This window comes from Protomyctophum bolini (assembly GCF_963924005.1).
Source record: "Protomyctophum bolini genome assembly, chromosome: 9".
In the NCBI taxonomy this organism is placed as follows: Eukaryota; Metazoa; Chordata; class Actinopteri; order Myctophiformes; family Myctophidae; genus Protomyctophum; species Protomyctophum bolini.
Genome location: NC_137870.1, coordinates 11,773,289 through 11,790,367, shown reverse-complemented (window position 1 = coordinate 11,790,367; position 17,079 = coordinate 11,773,289). Strand labels below are relative to the sequence as shown.

The window sequence follows — 17,079 nt, the reverse complement described above, 5'->3', positions numbered from 1 at the left end:
CGGAAGACTAAGAAATTACAATTTTAGCTTTTTGCTCTGCCCAAAGTGAGCTGGTTTTGGTCCTGGGTCCTTAATAGCAAGTTAATAGCAAGTCTTTTTCTGTCAGTTTTCCTTTATGGTTTGGTGACCAAACCAAAGATGAAAATGTTCACTCAACGGTAAACAAACCAACACAGTAATACACAAGTGTTTGCTTGAGCTGTAGGCATATTGCCTATTGCAACAATGTCTTAATACCTTTTCAAATTAAAGAATACATGAAAATAATAAGACCATTGCCCGAGTCAATGGTAATCAACAAAATATTGTCGTTTTAGACCGTAGTAGTATGGTATTGCTGTAGCCCAGCCCCAAGATATCGTCAGAATCGAAAGAAACTACTACCAGTAGTAGCAGCATAGACTCAACCATTGCCCCACCTCCCATGCAGGTCAGCAGGTGTGCTACTTTTTCTTTCTGTTTTTGAAAGTGGGAGTGGTTAAGTAAGGTTACAGGGAGGTGGAAAAGGTAAACTGCAAACATTACAACTCTCGGAAAGATTTCTAGCAGACTTCCCTGCATCTGACTTTGGCTAATAAGTCAGTGTCCTCTTATTTCTCAATTCTCAGTCTGACGCAATGAGTGTGGCAAGTGAAGAGCCTTCAGCTCATAAGGTTGAGGATGAAACAGACTCCGTAGACGGAGACGACCAGCTTCTCGGCTCACAGTCCGGCAGCTGGTTAGCTGAAATTCTGTCCGGAGTGTCCGCCGCTCATCTTTCGAATAAAGACGTGGGCTCTGACGGCTTGTTCGTGGATCAGCACTTCCCCCTGGGGAAGCTGGAGCTGCGGTCTACAGTGAAGTGGAAGCGACCCAAGGTAGGCTAATAAATGAAAAAGTTCAACAAAGTTTTGAAATACCGCAATTTCTCTTCAAAGGTGGAGCTCTTCTCTTGAAACGGACTTTTAGTATGCAATGCATGCCCATGCAAGCCCTAGCTTGTGCCATCATTTAGCTGTTGTTAACGAAGACAGTTAGACAGTTCTATGTAGCACATGTTTGAAAATAAAGTATGCTATCATTTCATAGATATGACGTAGCCTAAAATCCTGTTTAAATAAGTAATAGCCTAATAGGTAGCCTACACTTTATGCAAAGAATTAGATATAGTCATAGGCCTATTATCCTGTACTAAACCATGACAATTGACACATAATCATGTAATGTTTACAATTAGTCATTCACATTCAGAAGGTGAGCCTGGTGGTAAGCCTTAATTCCAAGCAGGATGTCAGATGTGTAAGCAAGACTTGGCATTGTCATAAAAACTATAGCAAGTGGATTCTACTCTGGACAGTTATTTATTTTCAATCGCTGACAGATCATGACCAATGTAGCCTAATTTATTTATATACAGTTTGAGACATGGAAGGCATGGCTCAAAGCTGGTCTCACACTGTATAAGTATTCATATAAATATAATTTAGGTTGAGTAGCATCAGCACATTTGAAGATCTTCTGGCCGAACAGCAGAAGAGAACAAGAGACAGACTGCTCAGCTCACAATTTGCAATTCAGGCATTAGCAGAGTACACTCTTAGAGCTCCAGAGCGATGTAGCCTACAGTAAGCAAGAACAGCACATGGTATTGGTAATACCATCAATACATCAAATGCATAGTCATCAAGAATCATAAGCAACATTTTGAGGGCCGTGCTCAAGTCTGAAAGACCCGTCTGAACTGAGTGGTGCTGTTGGGGTGTCAGACTATTGTCGGACTATAGTGGCTGTCAGACTATTGGATGTCGGACTGTTGGTTGTCGAACTATTGGCTGTCGGACTATAGGATGTCGGACTATAGGCTGTCGGACTATTGGCTGTCGGACTATTGGTTGTCTGACTATTGGCTGTCAGACTATGTAGTCTGTACTGTACTGTACTGTACTGTACTGTACTGTACTGTACTGTACTGTACTGTACTGTACTGTACTGTACTGTACTGTACTGCCTCTCATCATGCACCTGTGTGCATGTGCTAAACCCTAGTCTGTATGGCACAAGCCCCCAGTGAGGCTCTCCATTCTCCAATGTTGAAGCATGGGCCCTAGTGGTAAGAGGTGTGACTGCAGGTGGACCCGTGGAGTTATGCAGAGGAAACCCAGTGTAGCTGGGGTTTAATATTGAGCACGGTGCTCTACCTGTCTATCTGTACACGCCCCTAATAAGCGCTTAGATCGCTTATCAGGGGTTAACCTATGAACCCTTGAAGCTATGAGTACTTAGAATGCTATGTCTACATAAACTTCTATAAAATCTAAATTACCTAAGTTTAGCCTTTGCATACACCCGGCCTGTAAGGTTGTTGAGGCCAGTGCAAGTGCTACGGCAAGTGCTATGGACTAAGATGGAGTCTGAATAGGTCCGTTTTCAGACTACGGCTGATTGGGAGTAAGTCTGCAGTTCTACATGTAATTTGCAATTCATTGCATTCGCTCTATCTATAAATGTGGCAAGTCTCTGTGTGTACGTACAGTACGTGTACACAGTATACGACTATACGTATGAATACCGGAAGACTCGCCCCGGTGCTTGCCAGTTTTTCCTCCCGGAATTTTCACCAGTGAGGGGGATGACTTTGTAATATGCTATTGGCTGTTTGTATTTTTGGAAAAATATAAAAAGATACTCCTGTAGAAAGGCTATATTATTTTACTTATATAGCCTACAACAACTTCTGTGAACAGACTTCAATGTAGTAGCTTTTCATAAATTATATTTGTACTTAGGCTGTCTGCTGTCATGAAAGTTTATAGTTAGAGAAATTCAAAGTCCAGCCGTCTGCTGTCCAGCCTCTCCCACCCCCACCCCTCACTGGGGAAAATTCTGGGAGGAAAACAGAAACTGGGCGAGTCTTCTTGTTACCATACATATGACTGTAATCCACGTAACTCGAGAACCGTTCGCCCCACCGACTTCAAATTCTACACAGAAATAGACTAGCTGATCTACATAGACACGTTGTGAGCATGTAGATCGACTATTTTAACTATTTTAAAATGTTTTTCAAAATAGTGAAAAATGGCAAATAAGTTTAGGGATAAGGGGGTGGCGCAAGATATAGCCCTAGGACTAAACTAAATATATTTTTGATGTCATAATCACCTTCTGCTGGACCTAGTTAACAGTCTTGCAGAAGCATTTTGAATTATGAACTATGGACATTTTTTCGAGGCAGGTGAACAACGAATTAATTGGCAAGAGGAAACAAAGGCATGGATAATAATTTGTTGTTGTGAAACAATCAACCTGAACTTCGCTGTATTTCTCGTATTCCTGAGGTGGAAAAAGACCCTGAAGTGCGTGTCAAGGTGCATGGCCTGATTAAAGTTCCTGGAGCTCACATTCTCTTTGAAGGACCCAAATGCTATCAGAGCCCCTCGGTTTTAGCCCTGTTTAGTTGAAGAAAGTTGCTTGCCAAACAGACCTTAATGGCAGACAAACACGGTAAAATTTGAATTAAAATCATGCACTTGCAGTGGACCCCATGGGGGTTCCTGCTCCCACGCTTTTTTCCTAACTCCACCCCTAACACCCCCCCCCCCCCCCCTCATTGATACGGCTCATCTCCTCACTATAAACACAGAATTAAGGCAGGCCGGGACATGGCTGAGGTAAGATCAGACTTGCTTACATGATGTTTACACTGTCACTGGGCCCTTTATCAAATAAAAACTTCACAGAAGATCAAGTGAATTATTATATTCTCTAATTGAAAAGAACTGATCTTCAGGGCAGCATCTAATCAGGGATGGTTATTATAATGGAACATGTGGCATTGTGCCAACAGTTAACACCTTGAGGGCCCGGGCCTATTTAATCCATTAATAAAATGTGCCCATCGTCAGCAAGCGCCTCTAGGCTTGCTAACGATGGATCAGTTTTCATAGCACTAATTTCGGGCCCCGATAATATACAGTTTCGTTATTTATGAGCAATATAGCTTCTTCGCTATGTTATTGTTACCTCAGGGCTCAAGGTGATTTATCGTCACATTTACAGCTTTAACGACATTGTAGGCAGTGAAATAATTCATTTTTCAATATTGTAAAACAAATCATCAAGAGAACAAAGCACATTGGGCAGGCTTTGAACAGCGTGTTCATCAATGTTGCATCTCCATGTAAAAGGTGAATAAAAAATTTGAACTCAACAGGACTTTGCAGTTTTCTCTGGAGCCCGTTTCCGTCTAAAAGTGGCCTTATTTTGCTAATTCATAATTTAGACTGCCGCCAGCACCAAATTCTATCTTGCCTTCTCTTAAGCTTTCTAAGCCAAATGAAGAAAAAGTACAGGGAGTTCGTAAAACCACAAACAAAAAAAAAGTGAGTAGATGGTAGTCTACTGATATTAAACACTGATCTATCACAAGCATACACAGATTTGTATGTTCAGTGGCCTGACCTTCAGGCTACAACCACCCTCTTTATCTTTATTTATCCATCATTATGTCAAGTCATCTAATCCTAAACCACACAGATCCTGCTAAACTGGTCCTGTCGATTTACATGATCACTAACTAACACAGACGATAATCATTCTGTCTAACTCCATGCTTGTTCTTCTATCGTTTCTTTTTCTTTCTTTCTTTAGTATTTATAGTGTAAATCTTACCTTTTTTGCTTTACTGTAACTGTAACAGATTGCAGTTATTTTGGCAACACCATAATTACTGTAATACTTTAACATGCAGCCTTGATTCACTTCCAACAGTGATCACGACTGCAGCATACTTGGCATCACAAAGAGTGACTATCATTAAAACCATATGCCGCCCTTGTTTTCAATTTAATATAGAAGTGAGCTGTTAGTGCCTCCATTTTTGTAATCAGATCTCAATCTCAATCTCATTACATCCAACTCAGCTCCACGGTGTGAAGTGTGCAAATATCAAGTCATTTCAAGAACATGTCAGGCATGTAAAACCCATATGCCCACAACCCTCCATTTGAATATAATTATATAGAATTGTGCTGTAGGCATTTCTGTGTTATTACAGAACAATACAAACTGTAATTTGTCAATAAGGTGCCTATCATTTTTAATTTATAGGATGTCACTTGTAGTTTGGTTTACCTTTTGTAAATGGGATTTCAAAATGTGATACAAAATGTAAATAATTTTGAATAGATAAGTAAATAGCCTAAAAACATCCAGGAAAGTGGGTTCCAGGCAGTGGACGGGTTTTTGAACTATGCCCACAACCCCCTGGGTCCTATTTTCATAGTCTTTGGTATCGGCCGGGGGATTGAACCCGACCTCAGGTTGGACACTCTAACAACAAGGTCCTGAGCTGGCTTGGTCATATCACTTACACTACCTTTAACTACACTGTAATTATTTCCTGTAGTACAGGAAAGATTTACACCAGTGACATCATCGATGGAGAATCCAAGCTAATAGAAACTGCAGGCTTTCTATTCCTGAAAAGTTGCAATGTGATAATGGAAGCCATCGTTCTCACAATAATACAAATCTAAACATTTTTGTAACGACATCTTTAAAAAATATCTGCCTGACAATGATGTCACTGGTGGACAGGTTTCTGAACTGCCCACAGCCCTCCTATGAGATGAGCTTACAGACTGAGTAGAAAAAAGTTGTGCCATTTTATCATGATTATTAGTGAGGACCTTGAATATAGGTTGAAAAGTGATATAGTAGATATTCTGTTAGACATCATTGCTTACAGTGTTTGTTCGGTAACGGGTATCCTCACCTCTCCAGATCTTGAATTTATAAACAGAAATCTTTAGATGTCAATTTTAGCCACTCAGGATGGAATATGAAAATTCAAACAGATGTGCCTTGATCACATGACAGTAGAGATCATGTCTACCGAGAATTTGAGAAAATGCTGCATATGTTTTTATTTTTTTAAATCATTAATCAGCTAGTAACAAACATTTAAAATGTAATTCAGAATTTAATAACAATTTGTGAATGATCTATTAACGAATTGTTGCCATTTACAGTTGATACTCACTGAGTAGAATATGCAGGCGGAAGTTTGATGTATTTGTGTTAATTAAAAGCCACTCCTTGTGGTTAACTTGTGGAGTCCATGAGCCTTCTTCTCCTCTTCTCACTCACTCTTTCCCTCTCTCACCCCCTCCCTCCCTGTCTCCTTCACTCACACTGTATCTCTCCTTACCTCTTAGCTCCTCCTTAGCCTACCAATAAAAACTTGATGCGGCACATTAAATTGACAGTACTTCTTGGAATAGTTCATTTACATATCCATCTTTTATTCCAACTTGAACTCATAGCAACTGGTGAGACTACAAATAAACAGGGGGACCAAAACTAAGCGACTTTCCTCTGAGGTGGAAAGTCTGGCGACACGAGGTTACCTCCTCCTCATTCTCTGTCTCTCTCACTCTGTTCCTCTTTGTACCTACCCTTCCCTGCCTCCTCCCCATCTCCCCTTCACTTATTCACTAACCTCTCCATCCTCATTCCCTTCCCTTTTCTCGCTGACTCTCCTCCCTCCATCCTTTCTCCTCTCTCCTATATTCCTATTCTTATATTCATATTTGCACTCTGAGATACATAATAATATAAAGTGCTTTATAAATCAAAATGCATTAATTATTATTGTTATTATTCGTGTCGGTCATAACCTTGTTTCGTTCCTACCTCCATCTCTCACTCATCCTACTCATCTTCTACTTTAGGAGCTCTGTCCTACTCCCCAGTTCATAGTGGACGGAGCAACACGTCTGGACGTGTGCCAAGGGAATCTCAGTAAGTCACTGACTGGCAGAACTATAGCCTTACTACTGCACAGTGCTATGTCATATAGCCTTACTACTGCACAGTGCTATGTCATATAGCCTTACTACTGCACAGTCATATAGAATTCCTATACTGCACAGTGCTATGTCATATAGAATTCCTATACTGCACAGTGCTATGTCATATAGAATTCCTATACTGCACAGTGCTATGTCATATAGAATTCATACTGCACAGTGCTATGTCATATAGAATTCATAGGGCACAGTGATATGTCATATAGAATTCCTACTGCACAGTGGTATGTCATATAGAATTCCTACTGCACAGTGGTATGTCATATAGAATTCCTACTGCACAGTGGTATGTCATATATAATTCATACTGCACAGTGGTATGTCATATAGAATTCATACTGCACAGTGGTATGTCATATAGAACAGTGGTTCCCAAAGTGGCATCCGGAGACCCCCAGGGGTCCTTGAGGGAGTTCCAGGGGGTCCCCATCTAAATGATAGTTTGGAACAAATTGAACCCTTATGGTTCTTTAACTTTGAGAGTGTACAAATGGAACCAAATAGAAATGGAACCAGATCTATTTGTACACTCAGAGTTAAATTAATTTATATTTTACAATATAAATTGGGGGTCCCAGTAAATGAATATACATACATACAAACATCCATATATGCATATCTACATACACACATAGGTCTACATACACATACACCCATACATATAAAACTGAGATTAGGAAAAACACTTGACATATAGGTGTTTTTCAAAGCCGTTTTAAAGGCGGGCACTGTCTCCGCTTGCCTAAGGGCCAAGGGGAGGGCATTCCAGAGTGAAAAGCCTGGTCACCTCAGGTGACAAGGTGAGTTATAGGTGGAACAAGAAGGGCCCTATCTGCAGATTTGAGGGTGCGCACCGGCCTGTGGGGTTTTAGTATGCCCGTGATGTAGCTGGGGGCTTTGAATATAGCATATAGCATTACTACTGCACATGTAGCCGGTTGTTCCATATACATATTCTCAAATTCACATACACAGTATTTGCTCCACTGCTCACCCCTCCCCTTGCCATTATTAGATGACTGCTGGTTCCTGTCTGCACTGGCATCTCTCTCCTTACATCGCTGCCTGCTGGAGAGGGTGGTCCCTACAGGACAGTCGTTCCAGGATGGATATGATGGCAGCTTCTGCTTCCAGGTGAGCCTCTCAGCCTCAGAACTGGAACTGGATCAAATCCTTTGATACCAACATGAAATGTAGCATTCATTAACAGTACTCTTGAAGTGCACTTCTTAGGACTGGTGATTAAACAATAATTATAATGAGTGTCTGTCTGTCTGTCTAGTTTTGGCAGTATGGCCAATGGGTGGAGGTGAGAATAGATGACCTGTTGCCTACTGTGGAAGGCCAGCTGATCTACCTGTGCTCTCCAGATAAATTTGAGTTCTGGAGCCCCCTACTGGAGAAGGCCTATGCCAAGTTAGTCTCTCTCTCTCTCTCTCTCTCTGTGTGTGTGTGTGTGTGTGTGTGTGTGTGTAACACTTGCAAGCTAAAAGTCGCATTTATGGAACAAATTGACATGGATTGGTTATTGCGAAAACAATGTACCAATGGAAGATTATAGAAGAACAGTATGACTTCAACCTTTACAGGTTGAAAGGTGGCTACCGGGCTCTCAACATGGGTTACCCTCATGAAGCTATGGTAGATATGACTGGAGGTGTGACAGAGGTCCTGACTGTAGCCTCTCTACCCAGAGACCTGCCAGCCTTCCTCAGGCCTCTACTGGCCAAGGCATGCCTCATCAACTGTGCCAATTGCCAGGTAGGGTGGCATGAGCATTAGCATTTTGGATGCTCATGTTAGTTTTTTTATGTTGATGGTGTGTGTGTGTGTGTGTGTGTGTGTGTGTGTGTGTGTGTGTGTGTGTCATGATGAATCAAGTTGCCATGTATTGCTGTACTTCAATATATTTTGATGAGAAATATCTTTAAAGCTCCTTTATGTACACTGTAGCGTTAACGTGTACATGTTTATGCTCAGTTAAATTAGCTGGCGGTAGTTTGCAGTTTGTTTACTATATGTGTGTTTTACCACAGGGTCCTCTAGAGCAGAAGAATGAGCTGGGCATCATGTTCCTACATGCCTACTCTGTGACTGCAATGGAGAAGGTAAAGCTGCCACACCTACAGTATAGTAAGATACAGCTTCATTGTTCCTGAGGGGGGAAATTGGGTCATTGCTGTGGCAAAGGATAAGCTACAGATAAAAAAGATAGTAAAAGCAGATGAGCCATTTGAGTAAGTGTCCCTACCCATTATGTCATCTGGCCTTTTTTCACTCTTTTTTCCCACTTGTCCACTCTTCCTCTTTCATCTCCACTGTCCTGTCCTCCACCTAACTGCTGGCCCAGGTAAAGACTAAATACGGACCAGTGGACTTGATTCGTGTCCAAAACCCCTGGGGAAAGGCAGAGTGGGAGGGCCCCTGGAGTGACATGAATGGGTCAGTACTGCTGCGTTTGCGTCCTTTGTATCCTCAGAAAGGTAATAAAATCAGAAGAAAATGTCTTGTCTACATTGTTCTGGTCCCCATGAGGAAAATGGTCATATACGCGTGCATGCGTGTGCTCATTTACAGACCAGTACATTGAGGTTGTGACAGGCTTGTTCTCACAGAACCTGCAGTTCTACTTTCTCAGATTCCTTTCTCTATTTTGCCTCTCTCTCTAGTCCACAGTGGCACAGAGTGAGCAAGGAGGAACAGCTGAGGTTGGACAGGGTGAACAGGGAGGATGGGGAGTTCTGGTGAGTAATTTTATGCCCAGACTGGCAGACACACATCACTGTTCATTGTAGTCATCTGCTTCCACCCTTTGGAAAAAGGCTGGATCACAGCTGTCTATTCATCTGGCGGCCTGCCGGTTAATCTGTCCGTGTCTGTCTGTCTGTCTGTCCATCCCTCCCTCCATCTCAGGATGGATGTGTCAGACTTTCGTCAGAACTTTGAGGTGATTGAGTTGTGTCACCTGAGTGAAACTCTCGGCCAGCCTGGCCTCAGCCTCAGCACACGGCCGTGGCACAGCACAACGCACCAGGGCAGCTGGGTAGTGGGCCAATCTGCAGGGGGCTCCTACCAAGGGGGTAGGTAGAGAAGAGAATGCCAGTGAAAACTCCACTGACGGAACATGTGTGCATTTCTCTGCAAATTTGTGTGTGTGTGTGTGTGTGTGTGTGCGTGTGTGTGTGTGCGTGCGCGTGCTCATTTTAAAATGACCTGAATGGACCCGTACATTGAGGTTGTGACTGTGTGACAGGCTTGTTCTCACAGAACCCGCAGTTCTGCTTGACCCTGTTAGAGGAGGATGACGACCCATCAGACCCAGAGAAGACCTGCTCCTTCCTGGTGGCTCTGATGCAGAAACACAGCAGACGCGATGGTCTGCAACTGGCTATAGGCCTGCATGTATACACGGTAAACACAAACACAGACGCACGCTTGCACACAAATATGTATACGTATTTATTCACTCAAAAACATATTCATAGGCTAACATAAGCCTGAATACACACAGGTATACAATATAGAGCTATGTATTTGTCATGTTACTATATTTGTGGGTATATTTCTGTACTTGTGCGTGTGTGTAATATGATATTTATGTGTGTTTGTCTTCTCTCCAGGCAGTCCATTCCTGTCAATTCCTGTCCTCTCATGACCTGAGAACTCTCCATCCAGTTCTCAGCAGACCGAACTACAGCCAGCGACGAGAGGTGGTGCTCCGAGGTCAGCTGCCGCCTGGCCATTATGTCATAGTAGCCTCCACGGCACAGCCCAATCAGGAGGGAGCGTTCATCCTCAGGGTGCTAACTGAGAAAGGCAACTCTGCTGCGTGAGTGCTGCATTAATGTGTCAGTGAATGAACGTATGATAAGTATTTAAAACAACAAAGGTTCACTAACGTGCTGTACAATGAATCACTTCTGCAAAGTAAAGTAAAAATAAAATGAAATAAATAGGTCAAAGTGAAAAAATCCGCACACCAATTAATGCTCCCAAAATATATTTTACTGAATGGTAACGTTTCGGGCCGCAGCCCTTTCCTTCTTCAGACCTTCCCGGAAGGTCTGAGGAAGGTTACCATTCAGTAAAGGATATTTTGGGAGCAGTTGGGAGCAAACTGAAAATTAAAAAATAAAAATAAACTGCAGGTGAGACAAAGAAAGTGGGTGTGACGAGAGAAGGAGGCACTGGAGCAGCTCAGACAATTTAGGCCCTTACTTTATTAACAGGGTGCAGATAAAAAGCGACAACGTTTGGGTGTTTCAGTTACATCCTCGTCAGGTCATGACGTGTGAAGGTCAACTGCCCCATGTCAAAACCTTCCTCACACTTTTATGATGCTACATGAATCTGTTTGGAAGTTACCGTATGTGCCTTTTGGTGATAGGCCATGCCCAACACCACACCCTCTTTTGAGCAATTGGCATCAGTTATTCATCAGTTATTTTTTGCCCAATGACAAACATATCCTCAAAGATTTGTGGTTTTACATGAATGCATATTTTAATATTTCAACGTTTTATGCAAAACCATTCAATCCTTTTGGAGATACCTTGTTAAAAGACAAACAAACAAATGGAATGGGACGAAAGCATAACGTCGATGCAACTATTGGTGCAGAATTCTAATTCTATGAATTATTCTGTAATTATTTTATGAATAATTATTTTGTTTTTCCGCTAAATCTATGGTTCTGCTTTAAATAACCATTCATTTGCAGTTATTTCATTTATATCAGTGAGTGTAAGCTTGTACGTAATGCTTGTCTTCCAGTCCAGCTGAGAAACCAGGGACCAATGACATCACCATGGAAGAGGTAGTGAAAACCTCAGCAACATTATCACATGCTTTTGTAACTCTTTTATTATTCTTTTTTTAACAATATAATGGTAGTCATAGGAAACTTGCACAAAATAATTTTATCCGCTCCTTTATACTTGGTATTTGATTGATTTTGATTGAATTTTTATTCACAGTAAATAGAATGGGTACAGTTTAGTACAAAATCTGCTACTGGGAATATAACCAGGAAAAGCACTAAGACTTGTTTACATCAGGGTCCTCCATTTTCAATTCATCAGAACATTTAAAGACAAATATAAACTTGGGGACTTTTACAGGGATGCATTATGAATTACAGACACCCATAAGTGCTCTTTGAGAGCCGTTTTAGAATATAAACTTGTGAGTGTAGTATATAACTCATAATAAAGTTGAGTCTGAGTTTGAACTAAAGTGTTACTCAGTACTAATATAGGAATACTGACCAGTGAAATAATAACACAATTTTACCTTTTTATTTTATGTTGGAAAACCTTGAACGTGTGTGTGTGTGTGACAGGAAACACCTTGAACCTGTGTTGATTAAACTAAATGATGTGATCATATTCTTGATTCTGGCTGTGTGATTTTTCTTTTTCAGCCTTCCTTTCCTCACCAGGCTGCCCTCCCTTCGCCTAAATCCACAAGACGGCTGTTCAAGAAACACTGCAACAAGGTGAGATTTTACCCACACACAACTGCTAGCCTTAGATAGATACAGTAGGTACCTTTATTGATCCCACGGGGGGAATTCTGGCGCCAGAGACAGCACAGCAGTAAAAGTTACAGATAAGGACACTCTTAAACCAATTTGATTAAAAGATGCAGAAGCAGAACACAAAGACACCGTCAATAAAGCCTTAAACCTAACCTGGACCAAATGGTATTAAGTATTATTAATGGTGTTTGTTCCAACTTCACTACACTACAACGTTTTGAGACCACTCTCCTAATCTTATTACATTTGAGATGGGCAGCGAGTCGATAAAGTGACACGTGTGTCGACGCACTGCAAGGCATGTTGGGTTACAGGTGCATGAGGGAAAGCTTTCTTTTAGGTCCCCATGAGGATAGATATGAGCAGGCCAAAGGCGCGTGACCTCTAGTGCTTCACAAAAGCCTTCTTGATCCTCTCAATATCTTCTCTTAACAGTGCTGCATCATTTACATAATTTTTCCCTCTTTTTTAGTTGATATTACATTTTCTGTTCAAATCTATTGCGTCTCTGTCTTTCACCAGGAGGGATTCTGCAGGCCCCTGGAATTGTACCAGCTATTGACTGAAGCCATACAAGGTGGAGGTCAGTATAGGACCAATCGAACAGTCAGCCACCCAGACAGACAGGGTGTAAGCACACTTGGGATTTCATGCACGGCCAAAAGCCGCTCGTTGGGGGCGTCTCTTCCGGGTTTTTAGACAGCTGGTGGATGGAAATTAAGCTCCACCCATGCGGCAGAATGCCTCGTCGGCCAGATTCCCGGAAAAGCTTGCCCCATTCTGCCACGCATTTCCATCCATCAGCTGTCTAAAAACCCGGAAGAGACACCGGCCACGAGCGGCCTTTGGCATCTTCGTGATGCTCAGGTGTGCCTGACAGACAGACGGACGGACGGACGGACGGACGGACGGACGGACGGACGGACGGACGGACGGACGGACGGACGGACGGACGGACGGACATACATACATACATTCTGGTCATTTGTCTTTGTCCAGGGAAAATGCGTCGACAGACTAACACTTTCTTTTTTTAACGTGCGTGCGTGTACCCATGGACCTGTTCATTGCCCTCCACTGGTGCTGCGTAGTGTTGGCAGGCACCGAAGAGAAGCTGGCTCTAGAACACTGCAAGAGCTTGGTGGTCCTCATGGATGTATCCTTTAGGAAAGATAATAATAATACTTTCTGGATGAAGTTTCCACTGATTTGTTTTAGAATGACGTCCCACTCCAGTATCTATCAGGATCTGACCAGGCCATTTGCCTTAATCCCAGTTATCCAGAGCCAGGGTCTTGCCCAGATGGACTGGCTGGAGTTTCAGAACCTGTGGGACAAGATTAGGAGATGGACGGTAAGGCCATATTGAGACAATATTGTTAGGAGAGGAAGAAAGTGGATATTTCTATTCTTTAGATAAATTATAAAATACTATTCTACTCTGTTGTCCTGTTTTTATGAAGCCCTTTGGAAGTAGCACATTGTGTTGTTAAAATATATTAAAAAAGAATGAATGAAATTGTCCAATGAATTCACATTCATTCTTAATATTTCCCCAGGACATTTTTCTGACCTTTGACAAGAATAAAACTCAATGCCTTGAGTATAAAGAGGTGCAACCTGCCCTGAAGGCTGCAGGTAGGCTAGGACCCTCCTCATACTCACACTTAGGGTTGTCATTCACTTAACATTGAGGACACTAACAGTAAAATCCTGAATGTTCATTTAACTCTGAGACGGTACAAACTGAGGGTCCACTAGGTTACATTGTCTCTCTGAGTTACAAATGGATAACTGAGGAATTTACTGTGTACAGTTTGTGGAGCATGAACAAACACCCATATTCACAGCAAGTAGTCTGCAATGTGGAACTATTGGTAATATGTTGATGCCTTTCAATATATACTCTTTGTTATTGTTTAGTCTCGAATTGAGCCTGCCATATCTTCTTGTTCTGTTTAACAGGCAGTTTATCAGACTATGGAATCCTCTACTGAGTAGAGGATTCCATAGTCTGTAGGCAGTGAGTAGAGTCTACTCACTGCCTACAGGGGGCACTAAAACACTTTTCTTCAAATTCATCCCCTCTTCAACATAATTTATTCAGCAGCAAGGAATTTGGCATAGCAATACACACATGGCACTGGCACTTACACCACGACAACAGCAGGGGATGTCATTGAAACGGCTGTGTTTGATCAAAGCTGTGCTTGTTTGCTCTGGTCTGGCTGTGCTTTAGGCATGCCGATGGATGATTTCGTGATGCAGCTCATCGGCCTGAGATACACAGAGCCAGATATGACCATCAGCTACCCTGGTTTCCTGTACCTGCTGGTGAAACTGGACAGCATGATCCGTAAGGGAGGGAGAAAGAGACAGCAGTCAGTAGAGAATGTAGAGGACGGAGGGGAGATAAGGGAGCGTGGGACTGTCACTGGGTGAAGGACGGAGGGAGGGAGGGAGGGAGGGAGGGAGGGAGGGAGGGAGGATGAGAAACATGTAGGACATCAGGGAAAAGATTGGAGCTGATAGAACAGGAGGAAGAGAGAAGATATGATGGGCAAGTTCATGTTTGGCTTTCATGCATAAATTGGAACAGAGAGAGTTAGAGAAGCAATGGCATATGTCTATGAGATTAAACATGTGATGGTTGATTTAATCAGTGAGTTTCTAAAGAACAACAACTGATGTCTAATGTAGCATGAGAGAAACGAGTATAGACAAAAGCAGTGTGAGCTGAGGGAATGAAAGGAGGATTCCCATAGATTTTCTTGGGTCTACTGGGTAAGGTTGAACAAACTTGTATCTATCTGTATCTGGCACCACAAACGAATGTATTACAAAATGATGGCCTATTTTAGTTGACTTAGTTTGCATAGGTGGGTATGTGTAACAAAAAAAAGGTGGGAAATTATATTCTTATTATCATTATATATATATATATAATGATATATTCTGACATTCCATTGTTGATCCTTCCCCATCCATCCTTCCTCTTCAATGTCTCAGTTTTGACTGATATCTGTCCATTCAAAGTTCAAACTCTAGTGGCACTCTAGTGCAGCCGTGCCCGGCAGCCGGCGAAAACTAGAGTCCTCAACAGGCCCGAAAATTAAAGCCCGGCCCTACCTGGGCCCTCATCAAACACTGTACACTCAAGACACGCTCCATATATGGCCACTGGCCATATATGGAGCGTGTCTTGAGTGTACAGTAATTCTGTACTGGCCATTGGCCAGTACAGAATTAATTCCATATGTTTATCTAACCCCCCATGCCAAAGCGCCAGTGCTCGCCCAGCAGTCTGCCGTCACCCAGGTGGAGGCGTGCACGCGAGTTCGCTTCGTCTTACTGGTATTAATATTATTATACCCACTTGTCACTGAATGGTCTTGACAGTAAAACTTCCTATTGTTTGTTTTTTCACAGGTAAATTTCAAGCATATGACATGGTGGGAATGGGCAACATAACTATCAACTACAGACAGGTATTGACATTTTTTTAACGCTGTATTATGATATCATTATTGTTTCCTTCTTTGCCTCAACAAAATATGCCTTCAAATTTCAATGGAGAATACACATGGAGTATTAATTAAGTTCAGCGAGTGTAAAAATGTACCTGTATTAAAGACCAGGATCAGAGTTTCACAGTACCACTCAAAATGAAGGAAGGAACATATGTATAGTATTAGGGTCATTTTGTATGTTTGTTATTACCGGTATATAGAGGATGTGGGTGATATAAATCATGATGAGTGTTCCAGTTATCCCTGTTTGACCTGCAGTAGACCTCAAGACAGTGTGAGCTAAATCTATTTCACCTTCTGATAGTGGCTCCACATGACGATGTACAACTGAAATGACCTGACCCACCGCCTCCACTGATGTCTTGAAGACCAGATATGTTCGGTAATTCAGTTTAATTTAGCTTAGTTCACTTCAAGGTTGTTCACTGCTTGTTCTTTGTTCGTGGTTGTAGGTGTTTTATGACACCATACTGTTCACAAAAGAAAACAAATGCTTTGTGGAAATTGTGCACTGTCTGTCATCTTTAATATTAATAAACAACCAACTCAATTTATGTAACCATCTATGTAAACATCCTAATGCATTCTTAAAACCTGGTTTGTTGCCAAAAGTAGGGTCAAAGGAAGATAAAATATAGTATATGGAAATGGTTGAGAAGTAATTTAATCAATGTAGCTTCACCAATTAACTTTAAAGTAGTACAGTAGGTCACGTGGGACAAGATTGTTTTATAAATGCCTGAAAACATTAAACAAATTAATGTGTAACTTCTGTAAGCTACTTGTACTTGTTGAATAAAGTGGTAATGAAGAAAAAAGCTAGAAAATACTTCTACAGTGTCTGTCTCTGCACTGCAGTTTAAGCCCAGCATCCCCAGGGGATCTTTTTGAGAAATTATGGTCTCGTCAGCTTTGGCATTTGGTATGTGTAAATATCCGTTTCTAAGCATCTTTCCCTAAAGTATGAAGAGCCACAGATACACATACCAGAGTTTGGGATTGGGGGTAGGGGGCATGGCAGAGATTCAGGCAATTTCCTGTTGCACCACTGGTACACTCAAAATATCTTAGTCCTTGAATACTGCACAGCTGCAACATAAGTAACTGCTTGTACAGAACATGCAAGATAGGTCTTGCATGTACTGTACTGTTGTACACT

At 41.9% G+C, this 17,079-nt stretch overlaps 1 protein-coding gene across 1 annotated transcript; it reads left to right on the top strand.

Moving 5' to 3' along the window:
- The first annotated feature begins 387 nt into the window (after window positions 1–387).
- On the top strand, window positions 388–16,379 carry LOC308320974 (calpain-9). Its single transcript, XM_080771727.1, has 20 exons — window positions 388–857; window positions 6,714–6,783; window positions 7,867–7,985; window positions 8,134–8,267; window positions 8,441–8,612; window positions 8,888–8,959; window positions 9,202–9,293; window positions 9,521–9,595; window positions 9,765–9,931; window positions 10,105–10,262; window positions 10,472–10,680; window positions 11,625–11,667; window positions 12,274–12,348; window positions 12,913–12,973; window positions 13,482–13,546; window positions 13,676–13,744; window positions 13,950–14,028; window positions 14,630–14,746; window positions 15,820–15,878; window positions 16,225–16,379. The coding sequence occupies exons 1-20, from the start codon at window positions 618–620 to the stop codon at window positions 16,249–16,251; spliced, it is 2,103 nt and encodes a 700-aa protein (XP_080627853.1). The 5' UTR covers window positions 388–617; the 3' UTR covers window positions 16,252–16,379.
- The last annotated feature ends 700 nt before the right edge of the window (window positions 16,380–17,079 follow it).

Coding starts and splice junctions, on each gene's coding strand:
- LOC308320974 (XM_080771727.1), top strand. CDS start 618: ATGAGTGTGGCAAGTGAAGAGCCTTCAGCTCATAAGGTTGAGGATGAA. Junction 9,932..10,104: donor AGGGGGCTCCTACCAAGGGG/GTAGGTAGAGAA, acceptor ACTGTGTGACAG/GCTTGTTCTCACAGAACCCG. Junction 11,668..12,273: donor ATGACATCACCATGGAAGAG/GTAGTGAAAACC, acceptor TTTCTTTTTCAG/CCTTCCTTTCCTCACCAGGC.